The 25843-nt window shown below is 40.7% G+C and overlaps 1 protein-coding gene across 2 annotated transcripts; it reads right to left on the minus strand.

Annotated features, from left to right (window-relative positions):
* Window positions 1-57: 57 nt before the first annotated feature.
* med12 (mediator complex subunit 12) lies at window positions 58-24012 on the minus strand. Of its 2 annotated transcripts, none has more exons than XM_062426059.1 (43): window positions 23877-24012; window positions 22990-23094; window positions 22674-22865; window positions 19429-19588; window positions 19070-19245; window positions 18091-18201; window positions 17499-17771; window positions 17203-17349; window positions 16899-16998; window positions 16602-16738; window positions 16362-16493; window positions 15716-15842; window positions 15301-15530; window positions 15127-15186; window positions 14795-14968; window positions 14357-14501; window positions 13289-13407; window positions 12053-12196; window positions 11787-11950; window positions 11122-11253; window positions 10684-10911; window positions 10437-10581; window positions 10053-10173; window positions 9320-9430; window positions 9097-9210; window positions 8787-8923; window positions 8126-8305; window positions 7729-7800; window positions 7481-7644; window positions 6976-7137; window positions 6592-6793; window positions 6266-6375; window positions 5982-6117; window positions 5474-5623; window positions 4773-5138; window positions 4491-4635; window positions 4137-4342; window positions 3824-3898; window positions 2558-2787; window positions 2195-2369; window positions 1012-1278; window positions 596-677; window positions 58-479 (listed from the first exon to the last, which is right to left on the minus strand). In XM_062426059.1, exons 1-43 carry the CDS (start codon window positions 23976-23978, stop codon window positions 442-444), a joined length of 6546 nt encoding a protein of 2181 aa, XP_062282043.1. In that variant the 5' UTR covers window positions 23979-24012; the 3' UTR covers window positions 58-441. The 2 variants fall into 2 exon arrangements, with proteins under 2 accessions (XP_062282043.1, XP_062282042.1); XM_062426058.1 differs by having other exon boundaries at window positions 4128-4342.
* Window positions 24013-25843: the final 1831 nt, after the last annotated feature.

Genomic DNA, 25843 nt, shown 5'->3' on the forward strand with positions numbered 1-25843 from the left:
CCCCCCTTTGGTTTCACTGACAGTATACAGGTACCCAACACAAGTAGAAGACATAAAAACTGACATGATTTTTTAATAAGAAATACACGAAACTGAAAAAATTGTACAAATTGAAATAAAATAAAAAAATTGCATTCTTATAATTTCTGGTACTTTTTTTACATAGACTTTTCCATTATTAACCATTATCTGTTTACTTTAGAGCAGGATCCCTCCTTTGATAATCCATAATTACAAAACTGAAATCAAGATATTTTCTGATCGTTGCCTCAGTGGTCAGAGATGGGTTTTGGTTCATCTGTTTGGTGGTCCATTGTGCCTTGAACAGTCTTCTCTCCTAACAACCTACACTGAACTCAACACATTCATCTGCCAATCTACAGGCCTCCACACATATCGAGTGAGGGACTTTTCTTCACAGACTACTATGAACAAGCACGATCAGTAATATGAATTGGTGCTCTGTCCTGGTTGTGTGTCTGAAAAGAGAGAAAGTTTGATTATAACAGTGAATTCTGCTCATCATTACAGACATGTTACAGCAATGAAAACTAGGCAAAAATATAAATGGAAAAATGTTTGAAAGGTTTCTTACTTGAAAGTTGCTGTTGCAGCTGCCTGACCAGAGCTGCAGTCTGTTGCTGCTGCTGGGTCTGCTGCATACCCTGTCGGGGAAACTAAGACAGATATATACACACATACTTGTAAGAGAAATTACAATGTCTGTTTTTAATAATCATCCTGCATTTTTTAAACCATTAACTACCAGCTGCATATGCATTACATTACTACTAATCATTTTGTAAAAAGGATATACATTTTTAGATTTTAGGCAGCCAGTTGTTTACACACTTTTTATATGCCATACAAATCAGCATTAATTGCTAGTAATTTTTTAAAAATGCATTAATTTTCCTTTGCTTGCAATTTTTTGTACTGCAATAATCACAAAAAAACTCAATGAAATCCTGGAGGGACTGTAAAGGCCACAGTGACCTGTATGGGACCTACCATGGGTTGCTGTGGGGGCAGTGGCTGCATGCCCAGGCCCTGGTTCTGTGCCTGGCCTGGTGGTTGCACCGCTGACACCTGCTGCTGCTGCTGCTGTTGTTGCTGCTGCTGTGGAACTTGCTGTTGAGGAGGAACCTGCTGAGGCTGGACTTGTTGTTGCTGCTGCTGCTGCTGCTGCTGCTGTTGTTGTTGTTGTTGTTGTTGTTGTTGTTGTTGCTGCTGCTGTTGCTGCTGCTGCTGTTGAACTTGTTGGGCCTGCTGCTGCTGCTGTGGATACATAGAAGAGAGAGAACAGTTGGTGCTTGAGGCAGAGACCTGTAACTTTTGGATTTATTGTACTGATTAGGTTAAAGCTCAGCTTGGTCTGGCCCCTGACAACATTACAGACCTGTTAATACTGTAAGAACTGCCTTACAGCCAGAGTTTCTCAGCCTGTGGCCACTGTACTTCACAGCTTCCTGCCTGGATTTTTTTTTAATAGCAGTTCTCCTTCAAGCACCCTGCCGGAGCATATTAAGCCCACATTTTACTTCTGTGTCAAGGTTTGTAGTTTTGCCTGGGCCCTACTAATTCACAATCATAGCATCACTGCAAAACTAAATAAAGTTGAGCATTTAGGCAGTGTTGCTTTTACCATACATCATATCCACATGACCGTACTTTCACTTTGTGATGATTCAAAGCATTAATAGTGTGTCCATCTATCCTGTGCTTCTTCTGCTTAGTTACACTTCCGAAGAGGTTCACACAAGTAAAAGCCCTTTTATTTCATTCTTACCCTTTAACTACCTAACACCCTAGACATGTTAATATAAGGTGGTTCTTGTCTGGATCATTTGTATTTTCAAGTTGTTTCTTTAGCTGATGTAAGATTTGGTTAAATGTTATTTACATTTCTGTTTTTATGGCTACACAAAGCGATTTCATATATACCAAAGAAATTCTGTGATGCAACAAAACATCTAGTAACTTGGTCTGTTTATGTTCACAAACTAAATACTTTTGAGGATAATCTGATTTTATGTTTTTGTAAAGCACTTTGAAACTCCAGTGATACACTATGTAAAGGGTTGTAAATGTTTACAAGACCTCTTTCCACTTTGTGATTTATTAAGTCTTCCAAAACACATCTCAATACCTGGATAAAATGATCAGTGATTGGATGAAAAGCCAAGTGACATACTCTGAGTGCTTGTCTGAGGTACTGCTGCTGCTGCTGTTGCTGTGCTGCTTGTTGTTGCTGCTGCTGCTGTTCTGCCAGCATCTGATTGGGCCTCAAGCCTGGATGGACACCCTGACCCCCCATGTGACCAATACTGTGCATGATAGGAGCCTGCTGAAGGGGCTGGTGGGCAAACCTGAGGATGAAGAAGGAAGATGAGGCCACATAGCAATGTATTTAACCACAAATTTCACAATGAAAAGTCAAAGGCAACATTAGTAATGAAATACGATGCTAAACTCCTCTGTTTGACTATTTAGTGCTACAAAACATTATTACAAAAAAACCCAGCAAACAACAAAACCTTTGCAACACTGTACTGACCTCTGTGTATTCTGCATATTGTGTGCATAGCCTGGGGCCTGCTGGTGAACGTAACCACTGGGCCTCTGCTGCATTTGCCTAAGAGGATCCACCACAGCGGGGTTGGCTCCTGGATGGGTGCCCTGGAAATTTTGGTTTCCATAAGAGGAAGGAACTATACCACCACCTTGGGATGGATGCTGCTGCATCCCCATGTGTGATCCGTATGTGGTATAGCCCTGAGATATGTTCTGAAAAAACAAAACAAAAACAGAGACAATGTTGATTATTAAAACCACAATGAAACTGCAGTTATTGTGTTATTTTAGCCTTTCAGTGTTGGTGACAAATTTCCATAAAAGTAAATGAGGGTATAGTGCATTGAACCCTGTGTAAACATGTAAACAGCTTTAACATTTATTTGCATTATATAAAATTGTATAAAAAAGGTGACATATGCGCATCTTACGCCCCTTTTCACTAAAAGTTCCTGGTACTTTGGAACAACAGGAACTTTGGACTAAAAGTCCCTGTTTTGCAATCCTGTTTGCATTTTCACCACAACCAGGTAGATCATGCAAATTAGACCCATGAGAAATTAAAAGATGACTGCAGCGCTTGAAACGCAGTATTCACATATGAGGAAAAAATAACTGTTTTCTCCTCTTGTTCTTTGTATTTACTGGACTGAAAAGGAAAAATAAGGAGGAGGAAAATTAAACCTAAACTAAGAGCATCTGTCTCCACAGTAAATCATCTGTTAAGTGCCATAAAACAATCAGAAAACAACACTTCATTTCTCATTGACTGGCTTTGTTCTTACTGCCTCCGCTCCCTCTCTTCATTCACTCTCCAGTTTGCTCAACCACCACCATCACCGCTCTTGCCTCACGCACTCTTTCTTTCTCTTTTAAAAAGTGAGTTGGGAAGGTGACAACAAAGCCTAACTTTACTTTTAACGTTGATATATGATGAGAAATGTCTTCTCATCCTAAATCGACACTGGAGTACTTCCTTTTTTTAGCTAATGAGGCGGTACAAAACTTGAAGCAGTCACGGTGCCTGTGTTTCCAATCAGCGACATTCATCCCTGCAAACCCTCCCCCAAAAGTTCCTCTACTTCTTGAAAGAACTACCCCCAGAGCTTAATTTAGACCCTGGTTCCTCTGGTGGAAATGCAGGTAGAGGAACCAAGTTCCCTTAAAAAGGTTCTCAGTGCCTGTGGAAAGTCCCTCTATTGGAAACATGGTGGCAAATAAAAAAAGTGGCGAAAAAAGAAAGACTTACTTGTGATGCCTGCATTGAAGTGTATTGTTGGTTGGGTGTTATTTGTCTTATCTGCTGCCCTATCATGCTCTGATTCTGAAAAGAGAGATAACAAGTCAACAAATACCAAAGATTCAATGTCCTCTACCAGGAGGTAAAGACAAACTCTTTCACTCAAAACAGCTACATCATTCTTATCCTAACTAACAAAGTCAAGAAACAATCAAACATCAATTTAACTTTCCTAATTCTGCTCAGGCTTACTAACTCCTGCTTTAGGTCAACTCATTAGTGTTTCTTGACCTGTCAGTGCGGACTCACTCACCAGTCTGACCTGTAGCTGCTGGCGTAGTATCTGGCCTTGTGGCATGGTAGGCTGGGGCTTATAACCCATTGGGTATTGTTTGTCCATTCCCATCATACCAGGCATGCTTCCCTGCATACCAGGCATCATGCCTGTGTAGTTGGGCCGCGTGGGCATCATTTTGTTCATTGGTGCGTTCCGAGCAGGTCTGTATGGAGGATCTAAACCGGGACCTCCTGTGGAAAGAGAAATGAATTAAACAACAATTCTAGACAGTATTTAACATGTTGTTTCAAACAAAGGGACGATCTTCATTATTAATTCAATCTAGATGATTGCCAGACTTGTATGTCGTACTAATGATTCAATATGCTGGAAACTGACCTGGAGGTAGAGGCTGGTTCTGTGTGTACATGCTCATGGCCTGCTGGCCGTAGGGTAGCCTGCCACCATATGGATGGTTCTGCATCAGCTCAGGTGGCATATTAGTTCCATAAGACACACCACCTGGATTACGGTTCACATAGTCCTGGAGAAAACGAGGAAGAAATCAAATACTTTTAAAATCTGATTATCTGAGCTGAAGTCGCTACAATCTAATATATACAGAATACCAGTTAGTCAAATCATACTAATCCAAAATCGTGAATTTAAAGCTTAACTGACCTCTGTCTTGGCAGACTGAGTTTTCTTCTTCTTGTTTGATTTCTTCTTGTTTGAATCAGAGGGCACAGTGGGTACGCTCTTCTCTGGCTTCACTGCCTCCATCATCTTCTTCTCTGGTTCCTGGGAGACGGGCGTCAGGGGCTCCTCCTCTTCAGGGGGAAGGGGGAGCGGTTCCAGGTAATAGCTACGAGGTTTGGGCTTCAGGTGGGTGTGGTAAAGCAGGAAACGCTGCTGCTCCTCGAATTTAGTGACCTTGCGATCCACACGCACTGTACCAAACCAGCCCCAGGAGAGAGGGGCAGAGTGTTTGAGACCCTCAAAGACATCCCATGGAGAAATCTTCTGTTTGGTTGATACTTGAAGGCCCTGAAGGAACAAAGACACTGCAGTGTTCAGATTTGCATGTGCTGCATTTATTGCCAATAAAGCTGATTCAGATTATAGCAAACAACCTGTTATATTGCTGACAGCCTACATTTTTCTGAAATATAGTTTGTGTATCTCTGACCCAGAGAAACTGTCACTTTGCTTTTCCTGTGCATACATTTGTATGCACATTAAAGTTATACATTCTGTGCATCAGATTTTGTACATAGAATATTAGCATATAGTTTTATTAGATGAATCCTGGTTTGACCAGGTGATACAAATCACAATAAAACTCAGTGTAAGTTTGCATGTAGACATCATGGAACATTTACCTCCTTCTCAAAACCAGCGATCTTGTTACCCTTGGTGTCGATAAGCGAGCCCTGAGGTTCACAGGTTATGACATCGCGGGTTTGCTTGGGCAGCGGGAGCAGCTGGCGAACCTTTTCCAAACTTTCTGACTGCCGATCTCCAAGCTCTTTCTGTGGATACGATATTGAAAGAAGCGATTATGAAAATGCAAACAATGGACAAAGACACTGAACTTTAGACACTGAACTTTTAGCATATATATATTATCCAAAACCTTTATTTTTGCTAGACACACAAAGTAACAAGAATTTTAAGAGAATATTTTGTGTAGCCTTGTGTTGGTTCATTTGAACCTGAACTGATGCTATAATCCTTTCATCTGGTGTTTCTCAATGCACCTTTTTTTACTTAAAAAATAAAAGCGAGCAGTTCTAGACAGTGTTGACAGCCATTATGAGAATACAAGAGTAATATGATGTCTTAAAATATCTACAGATTCAATCTCCACGACATGTGTGATGTTCTTACCCTGAGCTTCTTGACCAGATTCATGTAGGCCCTCTTATTCTCCTCCATGCTGCCCTGAGAGATACTGGACATGTCAGCAGCCAGAGTGCCGTTAATCAGCACACTCAACATGTCCAACACAGTTGTGAAGAGCTCACTGTTGGAGAGAGAACAAACATGAGAGCCAGACGGTTCAAGTGACTGAAAATTGGAGACAACAGAGTTTGTGCTCAGAAGTGTCCAATTAGAGTAATAATGTGTGGATTGCACTTTACATAGGGGTTTCCTCTGTATTTGGCACTTACTTATTGGACTGCATGTCCACTGTGCCGCTACTGATGATGTCAAGAAGCAGAACTGCCCACTCAGTGGTCTGCTGGGTGCTGCGCTGCACCGTGTCAAACATGCCACCCACCTTGTTGGGGCAGGGGAAAATACTATTAGGACTCCTCATAACATGCTTGATACAAAATAGTGGAGTAGTAATGAAATGAGTGCTTAATATATTGATGCTTAACTTGTGATATGCAATAAGAAGCTATAACTAATAACTAACAAAACTAATTACAAATGGAGGTTATATCCAGATGCTGCCCTATAAAGCTGGTTGAGGTTATCAAGAAGCTCTTACAAGATTCAATCGAAGTTTCAGAGCCTCATGCATCATTTGCTTCGCCTTGCAGTCATCCTGGTACTGGTCCTCTCTCCAGTTTGTGACTATCTGCTGAACTTGGCTGTAGAGGGAGGTGAGAAGACCTTCCCTCTGCTCGTCCTGCCCCTTCAAGCAGGTCAGCACCAAAGACAGGAAGGGCTGCTGGCTCAGTAGAGACATACTGAGGAGGGAAACAATTAAAAGTTATCGTGTTAAGATAGCTGGCAGATTTTATTTTTGTAGCTTCCGTATCCAATGAGAGGCATAACTTGTAAACGACCATCCTGCCTTAACTCTGTAAGACAACCAATTAAAATCAAATCTAATTTATTCCAATGCTGGGAAAATATGTTTGTCACTCACCTTTTCTGTTTCTGCCTGTCCCTCTCCTTACGTGAAGAGGAGCCCAGGTGCTGTCCTTTCTCCAGCTCCTCCCCTGCTGCTTTCAGTACATGACCCTGCACTGAGGTGGGCAACTTTGCTATCAATGGAGCCACCAGCCACACACCTGACCGCTCAGAAGAGCTGAAACACACAGTACAAACAAGCTTAGATTTCTGTGCTGCTGAAAGTCAACCCAAAAAGTGAGGATAACATTAAGGTTGGAAGGTTAGCATCTTATCATCAAAATATTTCTATGTGATATAATTACAAGATAAGTGAATTACAGTAAATGTAAAAGCAGTTACAGTTTAAATTTATAGATCTCAAAAAGTAGTTGTAGACAATAGGCATCATTGCAATGGTTGGAGCCTTTAAGTCATTATTGCTGTAACTGCAGAATGTAAGAATAAACTTCTAAATTCATGCAAAAAAAACCCCAAATAAACAAACAATGTGCCCTCAAGAGAGAGACAAAGACACACACCTTAAAATAGGTTTCATCTTGCTTGTGGTGCTGCTGTTGTTGGATCCGGAACCACCTTGCACCACTGCTCCATTCCCTGACGGGTTATTGGAGTTCATCTCAGCTGATTTTTGAAAAACCTCAATTGTGGCCTTGGCTATGTTCTCCAAGAGAGAATAAAGCTCCTGTTGGAAAAACAAACAAGATATTGTCAGATTCATTTGACAGGATGCACAAAAGTTAGGTCCATTGACCAAGAGGAAACTTACATTGTTTGCACTCTGTTTGATCATTAGCTGCAGCTCTAGAGATGACTGTCTCATTGTCCATTGGTCCATATTCTGCAAACAGGACAGGGTTTATGTTACTCACATACATTATTCCTTATGGATAGCATTCATATGCTGTCAAAAGCCAGTTATGGGCATGCACAGCTCACTCCACTGGTAATACACTGAGGTAGCCAGAAGAGGGAAGCAAATAACCACAGTTGAAGAAAGACAACCTAACAGCAGATTATATGGATTTACCAAGTTGTTTTTTTTTGTTTTTTTTTTACAGTGTAATCAGATGTTCACCCATGTCTCTTCCACCAATGTTTCATGTGCTATCTTTTATTAAAAAACAGAAGATTTTCAGACACAAACAGAAAAAAAAGAACCAAACCTGGAGGATGCGTTTGATGCGCTGTCTCTGAGGGTTGTCACCATCATCACTGTCTAGCTGGCGGTGAGGGTAGCAAATAAGCTGCAGTAAACGTTGGGCTTGAATGTTTACCAGCACTGGGTCCTGAAGAGCACTGCTGTCCTCAGACAAAGATTTCAAGCATCGCTCTCCAACCCACTCCTAAAGAGGGAAAGACATGAAAAAGATAGAGTGGCAGAAGGGAAAATGTGAAAGTGGTGAAAGCAAATTTAATTTCCTGATGTAAAGGATTGAGTTACAGCATCTTTTTTTAAGGAGCGGTGCTTCAGTGATACTAAAGCTCGAGCCAGAGTATCATGAGTCATGCAAAACAATCTTAACCAAAGGTGGTGGGTGGTGACAAATACAGTGCATGGGGTCATTTCTCAGTAATAGCAGTGCACATGACAGAGCCTTTCTAGGTACAAAAAATGTGTTTGAAGTCTCTTGACACCATAGAGCACGTCCAGCCCTCTGAGCGGCTGCCAGCTCTCTTTGGCCTTCATATCTATGTGAGATAAATGACATCTGCTGCTGAAAATTATCTCATTCACCCTTTTTTATGCCTCTTTGACTTACTGCTTGTACAAACAGCTCAGAACTGCTTCTGCATCATTTCCCTAATTTCAGCTCATGTTCTCACCTGCTGGCAGATGGTCTTCAGAACATACTTCGCATATACATCCAAGCTGGCTGTTTCTATGGAGACATTGCGCCCCTCAGATATGTCGTCGAGGCCAGCAGGGTGTGACAGGCCCGAGCCCCTTAGCTCAGCATCACCTGTAACATGGAGAAACCGAAAATCATGATGAGTACTTTTACAGAATAATAATCTGAGACGACGAAGCAGAGCAGAGTTTTGACGTAGAAATGTACCCAATCCTCATCTTGATGGTCATTTTTGAAACCACATTTTTATATGACACATCCTGACATGAAAATACTCTACTTACCCAGCATAAAAACAGCTTTGAGGACAGCAAATACAGCTCCAACAACTATGCTGTTCTGAGAAGCAGCGAGAAGGTGGCGATCACAGGACGACCGGATACCAACTGAAGATTTATCTGCAAGTCATAACAGCATTATTAGACAAGAAGTGAAAGTTATGACAGTGATATAGAAAGAAAATATTTAGAAAACATGTATAGGAAGGTATCTGGTTGTGGCTACTACCTGACTTTACACCATCTTGGGGGACGGGGTTGCGCTGTGGCGTCTTAAAAAGGTGCAACAGAATCCTGCAGGTGAGTCTGGCTCCTGGCTCAGAATCTTGCTCGCTGCAGGCTGAAAGTAAGTACAGACACACACGCATCGATCCGAGTTGAGTTTCCTCATCCACAAAATCTACTACATCAAAGTCACACATGTCACACATCTAAAATTAAACCTTGTCCTAGATTTTTCATCAGCCAGGATGAAGAGGAGTTTTCACAGAATTCTCGTGGGGAAAGAGGGACTGAGAACAAAGCGTTTGCCACAAGCGCGAGCTGTTGGCATGTGTACTACCGTTATAAAATGAGCCAAACCCAACCAAACAGCATGGCTGAATGGGGCTTTGTTTCCAAGCTGGGAGGAAAAAAAAGATTAACAGTGGGGAGAGAGAGAGAGGCACTTCTCTGGCCAGTGCACAAAGCACACCGAGGCTTCATGGACCCAGATCAAATATGCTGTGTTTACTCTCCTCTCTGATAGAACTAATGCATTATACAGCTTGGTATTCCTTCCAATGAGCCAAGCTGCAAAGTACTGCTCACTCATTTATAGAATGCTTGATGGCTCTGATATTATATATTGATGCTGTTTTTATGGGGGGGGGGGGGGGTGGTTTCATGGAGAACCCTGGTGAGGTGATGATCTGATAACAATAACATTAATACACATTTTTTGTATAAAAAATCATCCGTACCTGCATTGAGGAGGGAAGGAATGGCCACACAGCGAACCAGGTCTTCTAGGAGTAGGCACTGTCTAGCAATGAGAATAGCTACGAAGGTTGCCAGGGAATCATGGAAGGACAAATCACTAACCTGAGGAAGACCAATGCAGAGATCAAACTTAAAATGAATGCTGTGAGATGAGAAAAGCTTTTGTAATTCAGTAACCGACCAAATAAGTCACTTGAAAATATATATTACAAGTAGAGTGGCAAACACATGAATTCAAGAGAAAAGATTAGATCCTTCTATCAGTTTCACAAGTACGGTCTAAAATATGGGGTGCAGAAAATAGATAGCTGTCCATTTAGCGACAAGACAAGTGCTGGATAAAGAATCACTCAACCACAACTTACATCTACATTACACAGCAAATCATTGAAGCCACAGTTGCCGTTGTTGGAGGAGCAGCAGAGAGCCTTGAGGATGCCGAGCCACTCAGCACTTAGAGAGCGACAATACGCCGTCAGCTCTGCACACAGTATCCCGATATCGTTCACCCTGAAAGCCCATTTAATAACGTCAAACAACAGTCCAACAAAGAGTACAAAGCCGTAGCAGTCTACACCAAACACAGATATATATAAAAGCAACATAACAAACCTCTCAGGGTCACGGTGGTCCACGCACACATCCATGAGCACATTACAGACAAAGCTGTAGCGGTTGGCCGGGCTGTCGTTGAGGATCTTGCCCACCATTGAGTGGTTGAAGTTGTGTGCCGAAGGATTGGCGATGGCCTCCATCATGAACACGGGGTCCCAGAGCATGTTGGAGTCAGACGGGTCAATATTGCAGTAGATAGAGTTCTTCACTTTGGAGCAGAACTCACTGAAAGAGAACAAAAGAAACGGAGAGATTACGGATTAAGACTAGTACTGATAACTAAAATGAAACAAACATGAATTACATAAAGTGAAACATGTGATAGTTGATTTGTTGTACACAAACATATTTTAGGTTCTATGTTTTAGTATGTTTCCCAAAAGTGACATTGATCCTTCAGAGAGTTTATAATAAATAGCTGCTTTATATTTCTACCTGAAGATCTCGCCAAACTTGGTCTTGAGGTGACTGCAGGAGGTGTACAGGTCATACAGGTAGGCCAGGATGCAGCGCTCAGCAGAGGAACAGTCCGCCGGGTTCACACCTGATTTCACCACGATGCGCAACCTGAAAACACAATTACACACATGGTTCAATAAAACTCCTCAGCTATAAACTTAATAGTCTTTTGTCACAGCATTACTTTTATATTTTACTTTAATTAGAGGCTCTATACGAGTTATCTCTAATTCCTAAATTACCAGCATCACAAACAACTGCTAGGAGTGCAGCTGTTCAGTGTTAAATGCCCTGTCAGCATCCGCGTGAAAATAAAAATCCTCATTAAAGTAAAACTGTAAAATGAGAAGGCTCTCAGAGTGAAAACCACCAGCAATTTTTTTACTATGCAATTACAAACCAAAACATCCTTTTTACTACTTTAATTATAAGGTTAACCAATGTCTTAACCCTGCAACCATTCAATCTAATCTCTATTCCTATTGATTTCACAGTTACGACCACAAAACAATATATGGTGCGATAGTGAAGTCTACAGCACCAATTAAAATCTAAGCAAGTGTATCGAAAATTGCCTACAACTTTGAAATATTGAGGTATTCTGTGGACAAACATCAAGAATATGTTAATATGTGACATACCCATCAAAAACCTGTGCCGTCTGCTCAGGATTGAGAATGAGGCAGGAGTGGTACCTCCTCAGCACTGCCACGATACACAGACACAGGCTGGTGGTGTAGCTGCCCACAAGGCTGGACGACTTCAGCAGCAGCTCGGCTTCCACCAGACTCAACTCATTCAGAAGCTGCAAAACACACAGTTGATGTTTTTTGTTTTTTTAACACGATGAATAAAATGAGATTCATTCAGATTTTTCCATGTACATCAGTGATAAAGCTGTCCATACCTGAATAGCAAAATCTATGAGGCCACTAATGTTGAGGGAGTACTCCATAAGGTCAAAAATGAACTGAATGTGCTGGACGAGAGGCAGGTGATAAGACATCCCTAAGGCAAAGCTGGTGATCTGTTCCAGCACATTTCTGGACACCTGCACGCAAACAAAAGATGCGACATTATTGACATGCAAAAAAACCAAACAATAAAATCCCTAGCCTTGGTTCTGACTGTGAGCACCCGACACAATAATATGCTTTTTATTCCGCAGAGCTACAACAGGAACAGTCTACATATAAAATTAGCATAAACATTCAGTAATGCCAAAAATTGTCAGCTACTGAAATGTTGTTAGAGGGTGAAAAAACAGATAAATTAAGACAAAAATAACGAAAAGGTAAATGTAACCATTCAAACTTCAAATGTGCCTAGCAGTCATAAAACTGGGTACAAATAAGTCTGCCTACTTCTTGAAGACCCCATTAAAATATTTACATTTAAAAAAAAAAAATCTTATCATGTTTTATGATTTATGCTATAAGCTTACTTCAACTCAAACCTCTACAAATATATAGCAACCAGAATGATAATTTCAATATTTAGCCTTTGACAGTCACATTAATATAAGAATGAAGGGAAAAACAACCACAGTGTTTTTGGAAAAATGGCCCTATACATCAAATTGCCTAATAAATAAAACATGTTTAAAAAAATAAAATAAAATTTAAAAAAAGGTCAGATCCCTAAACTTTCTCAAACAGCTTCTGAGGCTTGTTAATTGGTAAAAAGTACCACGCACACTTGACCCTGGAATTACTGCAAGCTACATTTTAATTAAAAAAACACTTTAATAATGCCAAAAAAGTTGCTTCACGCACATTCAAATCGTATATATTATTTTTATATTGAAAATCATCTATCGGCCGTTACTGTCTTAAACTTGAGGATGAAATGCATTCTCCGTTACAACCTTTATGACTGAGAACTCTAAATACGTTATGCTTTCAACTTATACAGCGACTTGAATCAATTATCCATTCAAATTGTAATCAGACATTTCACAAGAGAAATCAAATTATATTCAATTTACATTTACATTCAAATGAGTCACCTTAGGAGGTCTTTTGTTTTGGGCTGCTTTGAATAATAAACCCTTTGAGTAGTCCCCAAACAATTAACTGATTCCTATATCCTCTGCAACAAGACACACATGAGGACATCAGAAAATATTTTTTTCTGGTCTGACCTGGGAGGTGACCTGGTGCTGGTCGAAGTGGGAGAGGTGCTGGAATTTGGAGAAGATATCCTCAGCAGTGGGAAAGGCCTCCGGCTTACTCCTCTTCCTCTTTTGTCCTTCCTCCCCTCCTGTGTATGTGGGAAAGAGAGAGGGGGAGGGGGGTAAGAGAGGGAGCAGCAACTCGAAAGCAACTCAAAGCGGTATTCTTTCCAGTCTGCCGAATAGGCCAGCCGTGAAATCAAGTTAAGCCAATGTCTGTTATCTTATTTCCAGCCTCCTTCGATGTGGAAGCTTCACTGCAAAAGAGACAGCTATAAAGTCACTGAAAGCAAAATGAAAATGGTATTTTTCATTGAAGAGTCACACAATTGTGAGCTGAAGGTCATCATCAGCTCACAGGAATGTGCTCAAGTGTCACAAAACACTAAAATCTATCCAATTATAACTCTGAAAACCCTAAATCACCTTTATAAGGTCGCATGTATCTAAGATAAAGTGGCTATGAACAGATGAGGGCTATTAGCATAGAAATTGGATGAAAAGAAGATTGAGTGATGCAACCCCCATGGGTCGATAAAGAAAGGGAAAAAAAGGTTTGTTCTCTTAAGAAGGGCAGGGAAAGTGAATACAAATGAAAAGTATTCAAAGAGGGAGAGTTATTAGGGGCCTAACAGCTGGAATGGCCAGAGCGGAAAAACCAGCACTCAGCCTGCATGTGAACAATGTTTTACAAACACCAAAGCATGACAAAACTCCCCCGTTCCCCACTGCTGTCTAGAAAAACATCATCTCTCTCATGTGATGTACATAGATTACTCTGCAGAGAGATGCTCGAAAAAATGACTGAAATCGGGGACACTATATCAAAAGCTTCAAGTCATTTCACAGGCTCCATTTACATCCTTTAACATGAAAAGTGGCTGAAATGAAAGTGTAATGTAATCTTCAATGACAGTTTGCTGCCAGACAAACTGCATGCTCACAGCTAAGCTAATGTAAAACATGAGTAAATGGGAAATGCGGGATGTTTCGCAATCACTCAAAGGCTGATAAAACTGAGAAACACAGTTAACGTACCAGTTTCTGCTGTGCTTTTGCGGTTAAGGACCTTCAAGATATCTTTGGTAATTTTCTTGATGGTGTGTCGCGCCTCATCTCTCAGTTTCCCTACACCGTAGAGGACCACTAACCGCTGGTTGCACTCATGGCTGGCACTCTCCTCCTACAGACAGGGACAAAAAAGATCATTTTAAACCCGGTGCACCTGATTAACTCAGCAGCATAGCAAAACCATAAGTTAAGAAAAAAGGAATTGGAGGCATATATCTTCAAGCTGCCAGTACTGATATGGTTTGAGGAATAACGTTGCCCTAAAATAAAGAAATAAATTAAAAATTGACTGAGAAAGCCATTATCAGGAAAATATTGATATTAAGAAAACAAAACTGGCTCAAACAATACACATTTGTAAGCAGACAAAAACACACCACAATGTCAAGCTGCGATTTCTCCTACCTGAGGAATTGGGAAGTGAGTGGCATATTGAATGTGTCGGGGCTGCTCGTACAGTTGGGGGAAGGCCGGGTCCATGCCCTTGTCTTTACAGGCAGCCTTACTGTCCTGCTCTGGGGCAGGCTTCTCAGGAGAGGGGCTCCCCTTAGACTCGCAGTGCATCGGAGGTGAGAACATCTGCAAGGTAAGAGGAGGCAGAGGTGACTTTGAGGAATGCCAAAGTGTTTGTAAGAGCCGTGGAGCATGCTGTAGGAGTGATTATAATTAACTAAACAAGATAGCACTTGGTTCTAAACTATATCTATGCATGCAATGTGGTAATACTGTATGTCTACCTCATCAAAATTAGCACTGGAGTTGTGATCAATTTCCATCGACTCCGACAGACCGGTATCCTGTGAAACAAACAATAACCATATGTTACCCTTTTACCCCCCACACTGGCACAATGTACTGTTGCACAAATGACTCATCGCACTCCACAACACCAACAGATGCCGCCAACATGCCTCCATCTTGACGCTGCTGCCCGCGTCCTGCTCCTTGCGCTCTGATTCATCGGAGGGCTCATCACTGGGGGAGCGCGGGCGCGGCAGGTGGGAGTCAGAAGCCAGGTCACCGCGGGAAATGAGCGTGCACATGTAGATGTTGTGGGAAAAGACATCGTGACGGATGAGCTCACAGAAGAGCAGGACCAGGTTGGAGAACTCCACTCTTTCACTTTCATTCCCAGGCTCCGCTACACAGGGGGGGTTTGAATTATTTAATACCAGGTTTCACTCACAAAATCATTTATAATAAATATGCACCGGATAATGAAATGAGAGGCAAAGACAAAAGGAAATAAAGCTCCTTTAATATGAGATCAAGTTTGACACATTTAAGAATCACAGATGCAAGAAATGTGAAGGGAAAAAAACTCACTCAGTGTGGGGGCCTGAGTGTCGAGAAACTGTAGCAGCACATCCTGAAAGACTGGTAGTGTGGCAGCTGAGAGGGAGCCGGATGACACAGAACCCTTCTCATCCACCACCTCCGACTCACCACACCTCTGCAAACAAACACCACACACACACACACACACACACACACAGCCGACAGACAACACAGAACAAACAGTCTTTGAATGCTAAATATAGAAAAACCTATTTAAAACTTTGTTCTGTTGAGTTCACAGTTTGTCTACAAATGCCACAAAATATGATTTATGGAGAAAGAATTTCAAATATTATTGCCATGTTTGGGGCCATTAGTCAGACTAGCCCCGCAGTAATTCATACAGAGAAATTCACCATGTAAGGTGGAGGAATCTTATAGACTTATGATCATCTATTTTAGTGTAACAGAGCTACAGATGTTGTCAACTGCTGTTTTTGCATGCACACATAATTTATGACTATTTAAAAAAATAACTTGGTTAGAGGTTTAGAACCTGGCTGGGATGATGATGATTTTTTTTAACGATGATTTCTTCTAAAACTGTGGAAAAGGTTCATTTTGGAGCGATGGAAAACAAGCAGGAGATTGAGCCGTGTAGCAGTGAGTCAGTAGGGGGTGATGTGTCTCATACCTCGGCTTCTATTTCAGCCTGTCTCTTTTCCAGCAGCTTGGCCACCACCATGGCCCTGTGTCTGCCAGAACGCTTACAGCACACTGCCCATTCACAAAGCAAGGTCACCACCGCGTCGTCATCGGGCGACATCTGGACAAAATCAGGCATTATGAGACAATACGGCTAAAAATAGAACCATTTGGTGCCACATTTTGTAATCTGGTGATCGCAAGTCACGTGGGAACAGCGCAGACATACCTCATGACCATCTTTACTCTGGCCCGAGCCAAATATTCGGTTGTACAGGGAGTCCAGGGAGTTGTTAAAGTCAGACTTCTCAAAGCTGTGGTTGTCTAAAACCTCCAGGGTGTGCAAAACCCTCCCGATGGTGAACCCTGGCAACAGATTACAGAAATCATTTCAAACAAACACACACACACACACACACACACACACACACACACACACACACACACACACACACACAAACACACAAACCTCTTCTCACGAGCTCGAGAGCAGGTGTAAGCAGAGATGAAGGGACAGTTTGCTAACCTGCTGTAGTCTCCTGGCACTTATCAAATGACCACCTGAACTCCACAGCCTGACCTCTCTCCTTAACTTGCTCCTCAATTTCTCTCAGCTTTGCACGGACCTGCAGTGGAAGAAATGGTGAGAACAATTATTTTAACATGTGTAAACAAATGAGAAAACTGCCATGACACCTTTCTGCTGCACACACATATTTACATGTTGCCCTGGAATAAATTATCAGTCCCTGTACTGGTTTCTGAGTAGGAGATTATTTTTTGTCAAACCACAATTTCCAGATGAAAAAAACCAACAACGATGAAAGTACCTGCTGAGTAAAGGCAGTATTTCCCCCTGGCATTGGTAAGCTGGAGGGGGCGATGGGTAGGAGGTCTAGAGGGGAACCAGTCTTGTTTCTGCTGTCTGTCAAAGAGTAATGCCACACCAGAGCACTGGGACAACACAACACAATGCTCTGATGTGGCAATGAGAAGGGCACAAATAAAAGGGGAAAGAATAATTAGGTAAAATTAGTAAGTGAGGTATTTTAAAATCTTTTATCAAAACGAGTACAAATATGTATCAGTTACATATTTAAAGTGAATTCAAATGAGAGCATGATACCTGTAACATGCAGCTGAGGCCGAACACCAGAGGCCGGTGCTGCGGGCAGATGTAGAAGTCTGTGAAAGCTGTCTGCGGCTGGTTCCCTCCTGCCGGCTGGGAGGTGGGAGTGGGGGGCAGGGCGTTACCTTGCTGCGCCAAGATGCCATGGCCTGGATGCCCTCCTGCGCCGGGGCCCAGGCTCCCGTCGCTTAGCAACAGGTTGAGACGGCGTGTGCAGAAGTAAGCCAGTCTCCGTGACAAGTAAGCCGACTGTACGAATTCCCCCGAGTACTGCGGGACGGGAGAGATTCACAGCATTACCCACACTCACTCAGTCACGCATCAGTCAGGTTTAGAAATGGAAACAAAATTAAAAAGGGTGTGGGCCCCGGTGGCCACTACCAGCAAAGGTCAATACCACCAAAGGACTGCGGATGATGACTAACTGTTGACAGCTGTTGAAGCCTGTCAAAACACCGAGCAGCTCTAAGACTGTTAATAGCAGTATGAATGTTAAGCATGTTTCCCAAATGTAATCCGTCAGAGCCTTTGTGACGATATGAGACTGAGGTAGAGATGCTGAGGTGACAGTGAATGGATGTTAGAATACCTGCAGTAAAAGGGGCAGGAGAAGTCTGAGAAGCTCATCTTCACCAGGGCGGACCTTCTCAAAGCACTCCAGCACCCATGTCAGGAACTCGTGTCTGTCCAGCATACCATCCTGAACATAGAAATAACACGTAAGTGCATCTTTGTATAAGGTCAGTGATCATAAGTAGTATAGATTTTACAGCATGAACCATTTATAGACCTCCATCTGCACATAGAGAAAACAGGAAATCAAGTCGGGGAAAACAATCAGGAAGAAGCAATCAATTACTAGAGCTGCAACAAATAATTTACATTATTTATTAACCTGCTGATTATTTGTATTAATAGGTTCCTTTTGTGGTCTACAAAACATCTGAAAATAGTAAAAAATATCCATCACAGTTCTTTAAGTGACGAGATTGAAAAAAGCAACAAGTTCACACAAATTATTATCTGGAACTGAGAAATGTTTAGCATTTTCACTTTAAAAATAGTTTAATTTAAAATAGTTTAAATTGTTATTTTCTGTTTATCAACTAATTGTTTAACTGAGTGCTAAAATCAGCTCTAATCCATTCATTTCTTAAACTGTATTACTTTATTACTCAATAGTTGAACGTTGTTCAGAATTTGTGTGAAACTTGCCAATTCTGCTGCAGAAATGGGCAGCATGTTCTCTTAATTTGCATTTTCTCCTCTTAAATGTCTTAATTTCCCCTGTGATACTTGCTGCACAGCTGGTACCGCTTTAGCAACTTGGTAAAGATCCTAGCCTTTTTGCTGTTATTTACTTTGACAGCTAGATGCTGCCATTATGCATCAATGGTTGCAACATCATTTTGAAACTGTACATGTAACACAAATAATGCTTGTTGAGAAAAATGTTTGCACTACTTTGCTACTTAGAAAAGTGAGTGATGTGGTTAAAGTAACCTTTTACACTGTGACATGTTAAACTCGAACACTGTTCAGCAGTAGACTTGACAGCCTGAACTGACCTGAAACATGAACATGGCTAGCTTCTCATTGTATTCCCACTGCTTCATGGCTGTTTCCACATCAGCAGGAGTGGCTGGTAGGGGTGAGCTGCAGCCTTGACTGGGAGACTGCCGGTAAAACTCAGCCACCTTCTGAAGCTGTTCCCACAGGTACTTAGTAATGATCTGGGTCCATTCTACACAGATACACAAAATGCATTTTAAAGCCACAGAAATCAAATTAATAGCAGCACATTTTCTACTAAAAGAAATCATGTACAATCCTATAGAAGTAAGCATGATTCTTTTTAGTCTAACATACCAGTCGGGGGGGAAAAAAAGATTAAAACAGATCAATGTTTCCAACACTGCTTGCTTACCTATACAAGGGTCAATCACATGCCTCTTCTTGACTTTAGTCTCTGTGATGGCTGCATGATATGCACAGGTCATCTTGATCATCCATGCCGAACGCATGACAGGGACTGAGTACTTGGCCAAGTATCCAAAAACCTCTTCCTTTTTGCTAAAGATTGGCACCTGTGACAAGGAAATATCACCAGTGTCAGTAATACTGAGTGAAACAAGGCACACACCAGGAATCTTCTTAAAACAGCACCAACAAAAAGAGATGAAACATCAGGGAATAAATACAAGCTTAATGTAAAAAAAGAATCCCAGAAAAACATAAATATGTGCATATATACATACAAATCTGCTACAACCCACATGAAACAATCGAATCAAACATAAATAATATAAATATTTCACTTGAAATAAATATGAAGTTGTTTTTGTAACTAATAGGATCATAAACAGACGGCACATTTGATTCACAGTAATTTATTCAAAAGTTTTCAGCTTGATTTAACAGGAACAGAGTTAAATACATTCCAGCCAGATGACAGTTCAAGAAACGAGTTCAGTAACTACAGTCAGAAATGCTGCGTAAAAAACTGCACACACAGGATATATCCTTGTTTTGAAAAGTTTCACGCAAGAAAACACATTTCAGCTAGATGCATTTTCCTTTTCAACACTGTCTGTCCTATTTTTGGAAAATTAATGCACTGGAGGAATTGCATGCATGAAGTCGCTGGATGAAGTTGCTGGAGAGGACTTGTGCACTTGTGAACGTGATCTGTCAAAGTCAATAACACAGAGAGTCAGAAAACATTGTTTACTGTAGTGAGATGATATACATATCTACATGTGCATGCAGGGGGGGAGCCGTAACACAAGCTACAATGTACCAGTAAATGATAAGTGGCTTTCATTCATACATGAATAGAAAGCTTACCATTAAATTAGCATGTATTCAAAATTCAAGATCTATCTGCTGCCACCTGTAAGAGCACATACTGATAAAATAATTAGCTGTGAGAGAACAAAACACCTCAGACAATCTATGAATAACAGATTTTCAAGTTTTCAAAACAACAAATCAGTAATAAAAACTGTCGCCATGTAATATGACATTCACCCTGTTTTCAATACACACAAACAAGACAAACAATAGACTTGATTTACACATAAGCCTCTGTTTCTACCACCACAGCAAGGAAATTACCACCATTGCAAACATTTGTATAAACATTGTAATTTAGCCTTACGGTTATCTATAATTAAACTAAGCATAGTCCAGATGCTTTAGAAGTTATGACAATATAATAATTAAAATGATTTTTAACATTAGAAACTCAACTTTAAACATAATTTAGACCCAAACAGCAACAGATATGAGACAAAACTAAAATTATAGCCCAAAGCACCGCAGCTGTATTAAAATTAAAGAGGAAACAGTGTAAGCACTGACTGGATTGTTCTACCAGAGAAAAGACCAACTTAACTTACCATCACTGAATCGTTCTTGTTTTGTGATGTTGAACTGAATCATCCAGCAGAATTACACAGTTCAGTTCAGCCACTGTGTTATAACCACGTTCATTTGTTTTTCTTCTTGGCTTGCAAATAAATGATGTGTAAATTTCTCCAAATAGTCGCATACACGTCGGGAACCGTTATACCAAACCTGTCGGCTACTTTCGCCAGGTCTTGGTAGAAAAAGTCTATCGAGCTTTACCAAACCACAATAAGTGGTTACTTTTTTAATTTAAAAGTTAAATTTACGAGTTGCAAAAAATGTTTAATCGATATTGCAAAACTATGAAATATTAGCTAATTTCGTGTACACATGCACTGATATATGAGGATTTTATGACATCAGCTTTGACAGTAACACAAGTCTCGTCCAATCGCCACTCTGTAAAGGCTGATTTACGGATGATTGATCGCTTCCACACATTCAATATCTGCGTATTCGAAAACAAGATTGTAGCCATGATAACTTTATGGAGTTGTAAAATCCAATCATGAATAAGCCTTTAGACTGTACTGCTAATCATGCGCCGGAAAACAACATTTTTTTGGTTGTTCTTACATCATTATTGTTAATGTGACAAAACTATTAAGTTCAGGTCCTTTCTAGCAAAGAACGTAGGACATCTTAGACTGAGCTCGTCAAGCTCAGACTCGGCTAACCTTCGTCAGTCTAAGCCTCACTTTGTCAGACTCAGCTGTATTTATGCTGCATTCTATTTACTCTGGAAGCTGGAAGTTGGTTTGATCGTTCAAGTTTAGAAGTCAGAAAACCAGTTAGCCATTGATAGCAATACCAGTTGATAAATATGCATTTTGCTGAATTTTGCTCATACAAACAGCGTAGCAACGCGTCAACAGATAGAAGTCAGACAGTGCTGTGTGCGTGACTGACTTAATAAGACACTAATAAGGCAAAACTGCGAATAGACAGGATATTACTAAAAATGTCACACTGTTGATGCACAGGGCTACCATCTTGGATTTTGAGGTCTGGGCTGGTGACGTTCGTCCGACTTTCCGAGTGTGAAATCCAACTTCAGGGGGCATTCCAGTTGAAATTTCAGACTGGAACGCACCATTGGACTCAGCTGTGACTTGTTTAGGTTAAAGTATTCATCCCAAGGCATAGTAGAGCCCAGTAATGTTAGCAGAATAGCATGGTAGCATATTAAATTTAGCATTGGTTAGGAATGGCAGCATGTTATAATAAAACTCTTAAACTCTTAAATTACAGGGTTTCTATTTGTGTTGCTGTTTATTGCCTGTTGTCATTATGAGCCATGTATAATAATTGTGTCCTGCCGTGCACATCTACAGTGCAGTTTTAGAGTTACAATAAAAAGCTGAACCTACCAAAACAAAACATATGAAGATTCAGGTTTTATCAGTGTTGGTCAGTGTGGATGGGAAAATGCTTCACCCCGAAGGACACTGGTGGGCACTTAATCATCAAAACACAATGATAAAGGCGTTTTAACTTTTGTTCAACTTTTACAGATAAATCTGTTCCCATAATTCTGTTCATGGGTGGGAAAACGCTGGGTTCAAAAATCTACACAAGTGATCCCCTAATGTAGACGGTAAAACTGGAAGAGGAAATATGACCATGGGAAGAGAAAAAGTGTTCAAAGAAGAGAAACTGGCACAATGCAGTAGGTGAAGCTGTACTGCCAGTTAAACCAATGTGAAAACAACAATTAGTAAAGAAGGATTTTAGTGATTTTACACCGGGAGGGGGTCTTACCTTTTTTGCCAGCTGTGTTAGAGGTTTAGTCCCCGCTAAATCCGTGAACCAATTATTGATGGAGCTCTGTGACCGTGCTGTGACGAGCCAGAAATTATCTTTCTGGTTGACCTGTGGTTTACGCTTCCCTGTGTCTGGAAATGTGTTGTAACGCAGCTTCTCAGCAATGATGCTGCTGAAGTTTGAACTGATCTGTGAAGCATGGAGGGAAAAAAACACATCAACCAAACCATAAACACAAAAATACAACAGGTACTGTGCTGGGTAGAACCAGATTTGTATTTTTTTTTCTTCTTTTAAACACCCGCGTTGTTACCTTTGAAGGGTTGAAATTGACATTTTTGGCACTGCCATGTTCATCACCAGACACCGCCGGCTGATTGTTGAATCCTTGTTTCACATTCAGTGCAGTCAATTCATCCTGAAAAAAACATTAATATCAGCACACAATCAAATGAGATAACATCACATAACATGCATGCAAACCATTTTAGTGTGTAAACTACAATATCATATCATTTCTGTTCTCACATGAGCGAATGGTAGGGGAAATTAGGTTGAGTTTATCTGGGTTTGCTAAGAAAATAGACATAACTCAAATTAAATATTATTAAGTAATCATTAGATATATTTGCATCAACGTAGACAGGATATCCCTGAAGGTAAAGCAGTCAGTTTTCCATTTGCATCAACAGATTATCTCAAGTTAATAATAGACCAGCAGTTCTCGGCTAGGCCAAAACACTGCTGCTTTAAAATCCAACACGGATACTTTATCTCACAATTAGAGAGTGAATGGTTCAGCTGTGGAGGTTTATTAGCTCATTCGTTGGAAGCAAACATCAAGCTAACAAACAATTACTAATCACGCAGAAACCAAAAAAAAAAGAAAAAACAGGCGACGCATACTGTTTTCTATCACAAAGCATAAAATATTCTGGTAGCAGATGATTTCAAACTGGATAGCACTTAGTTAGCTGAGGGCCTAGCCCAGAAAACTCTCAATTAAAGCGAACCGGTTGTTTTCCAAGTAAGCTGACAACCAACCCTGGAGCTGTTCATTGTTATTGCTAGGCCCAAATCGTCTAGAGAAGGCTCGCTAAAGAGGCTAGCTGGTGTTAGCTTCAGCTGCTTCTCGGCTGGACATTTTCTTTCCTAAAACATGACTGCTGGACTATCACTTTGCGCATCGTAAAAGCTGACCTCTTTTTGCTTTGGATCTTGAGGATAGACGTCCGGAGGGCCGAGCCGGGGCCGCTTTAAAGGCCGGTGTTCGTAACTTAGGATCCCGAAAGCAGCCATCATCCAGCGGCATCACAGCCAGGGCTTTCCTCCTCCTCCTCCGCCTCCTCCTCCTCCCGCAGCCTGAACACAGAGCAGCGGACAAACTCACGTCCGGGGCGGGCTCAGCACCAGACTTCAAAATAAGAGTCCTTCTGCCACAAACAGATAAACAACCAGGGGGGCAATTAGGGTAAATTTGATCTCAGCACTCCTAAAAAATCAATAAATGATTACTGGATTTTTTCCCTAAAAATGATTTTATACAACTTTAATTATCTTGCAAGCCTGTCTGTTAGAGATGGGACAACCACTTATGCTGCAGGTTCAAATGGTTTTATTTTAACAGGTTTAATGTACTTTAGATAGCTCTGTTATTATTATATAATCTTTCCCTCAGAGTTAATTAACTATCTCAGGGTCCTCTCTGTAGAAATCTGTGATTGTTTATTCTGAACCATTATTATTATACACTATAGTGTATGAATATTTCTTGTTGTAATTTACGTTATCCAGTGAAATTAGTAATTTAGCAGAGGGGTTTGAACACTTGCAGGGTATTGTATGTCAAATTCTCATCAGGAGCTGAGCCCCCCTAAAGGTCTGATCCTAGAATCACCCCTGTAAACAACAACAACAAACAGATAAGCAAAGACGTTAAAAGACAAGTCTGTCTTAAGCCAGCAGTCAGGTGCCTGTATGAATACTCAAAGAGGTTTTCCTCCTAAGATTGCCTTCAAATGTGCTATCAATGTAAGCAGGGTTGGGAAAGTTGCTTTTGAAATGTAAAAGGTTACAGATTACTAGTCATCCTATTTAAAATGTAATAAGTAATGTAACTATTCCAGTAACTTATTACATTTGATAACATTTTGATTACTTTTCTAATTTTCAAACAAATGTTTTCAACTGTTAGCATAAGTGTACCCATTAAGCACCAAAAATATAAATACTATATTTTTCATGAAAAAAGTCAAATGTCTGCATGGGCTTAATTGGTACTGTGACATTATTACACTCATGTGTGCTCCAAATAAGGTCTACTCATGATTTATTTTTAAAATATAAAAAATATTGTTTTCAAATAATTAAAAACAGCAATTATTTAGTAATTGTATTCAGTAACATGTTAAATATTTTTTTAAAAATTAGGAAGAAACCCTACTGACCAAAATCTTAAAGGTCTGACTTCAGATGCAGTAGTCCTACAATGCAGTAAAATTAAATTCTGCACAAATAAAAAAAATTGGCTCCTTCTCTGGTTGCTCTGGGCTTAGCCCCTGATGTTGTCAACCTCTGAATCTGCCCCTGATCAAATTCCCTCATTGGGTTTCCTTGGACATTGTTTCCCTGTTGAGCTGTGGTGGAAATATGGTAACAAAAAGAAGGAATTTGGCACTGAAAAGGCTGTAGCAATGAAAGATACCCACTTGGTTTGGCTCATTTAGATAGCTTAAGCTTTATATTAGCAAAAGTTAAACTTTTAAAGGACTAGTGTGTAAGATTTAGTGTCATCCAGTGGTGAGGAACTCCAGAATCTTATATAAAGGTTGAAAGAGATTGCAGAATGTAACCGACTGATTACTTCCACCCCTCCCCCTCCCCATTCAAGTGGGGAGAACCTACAGAGGTCATGAAACTTGCAAAAAATGTGAAAGGTCCTTCCAGAGCCAGTGCATGGTCTGTCCATTCTGGGCCGCTGAAGAAACATGGCAGGCTGTGTGGAAGCGGACCCCCCTCCTATGTAGATATAAAGGGTTCATTCTAAGGTAAAGAAAACACAATTATTCTCATTTTCAGGTGATTATACAGAAATTAAAACATACTTACGAATATATTATATTCTATTTCTGCCAAGTCCGTTCTGCTAGATGCTACTAAATTCTACA

This window comes from Scomber scombrus, chromosome 9 (genome assembly GCF_963691925.1).
Source record: "Scomber scombrus chromosome 9, fScoSco1.1, whole genome shotgun sequence".
NCBI lineage: Eukaryota > Metazoa > Chordata > Actinopteri > Scombriformes > Scombridae > Scomber > Scomber scombrus.

What these genes read in the sequence shown, in the direction of transcription:
- med12 (XM_062426058.1), bottom strand. Translation starts at nt 23,978, where the DNA reads ATGATGGCTGCTTTCGGGATCCTAAGTTACGAACACCGGCCTTTAAAG. An exon ending in AGAGTAAAGATGGTCATGAG is followed by an intron (nt 16,494 to 16,601) that starts GTATGTCTGCGC and finishes GATTTTGTCCAG; the next exon opens with ATGTCGCCCGATGACGACGC. An exon ending in CACTCAGGCCCCCACACTGA is followed by an intron (nt 15,531 to 15,715) that starts GTGAGTTTTTTT and finishes CCCCCTGTGTAG; the next exon opens with CGGAGCCTGGGAATGAAAGT.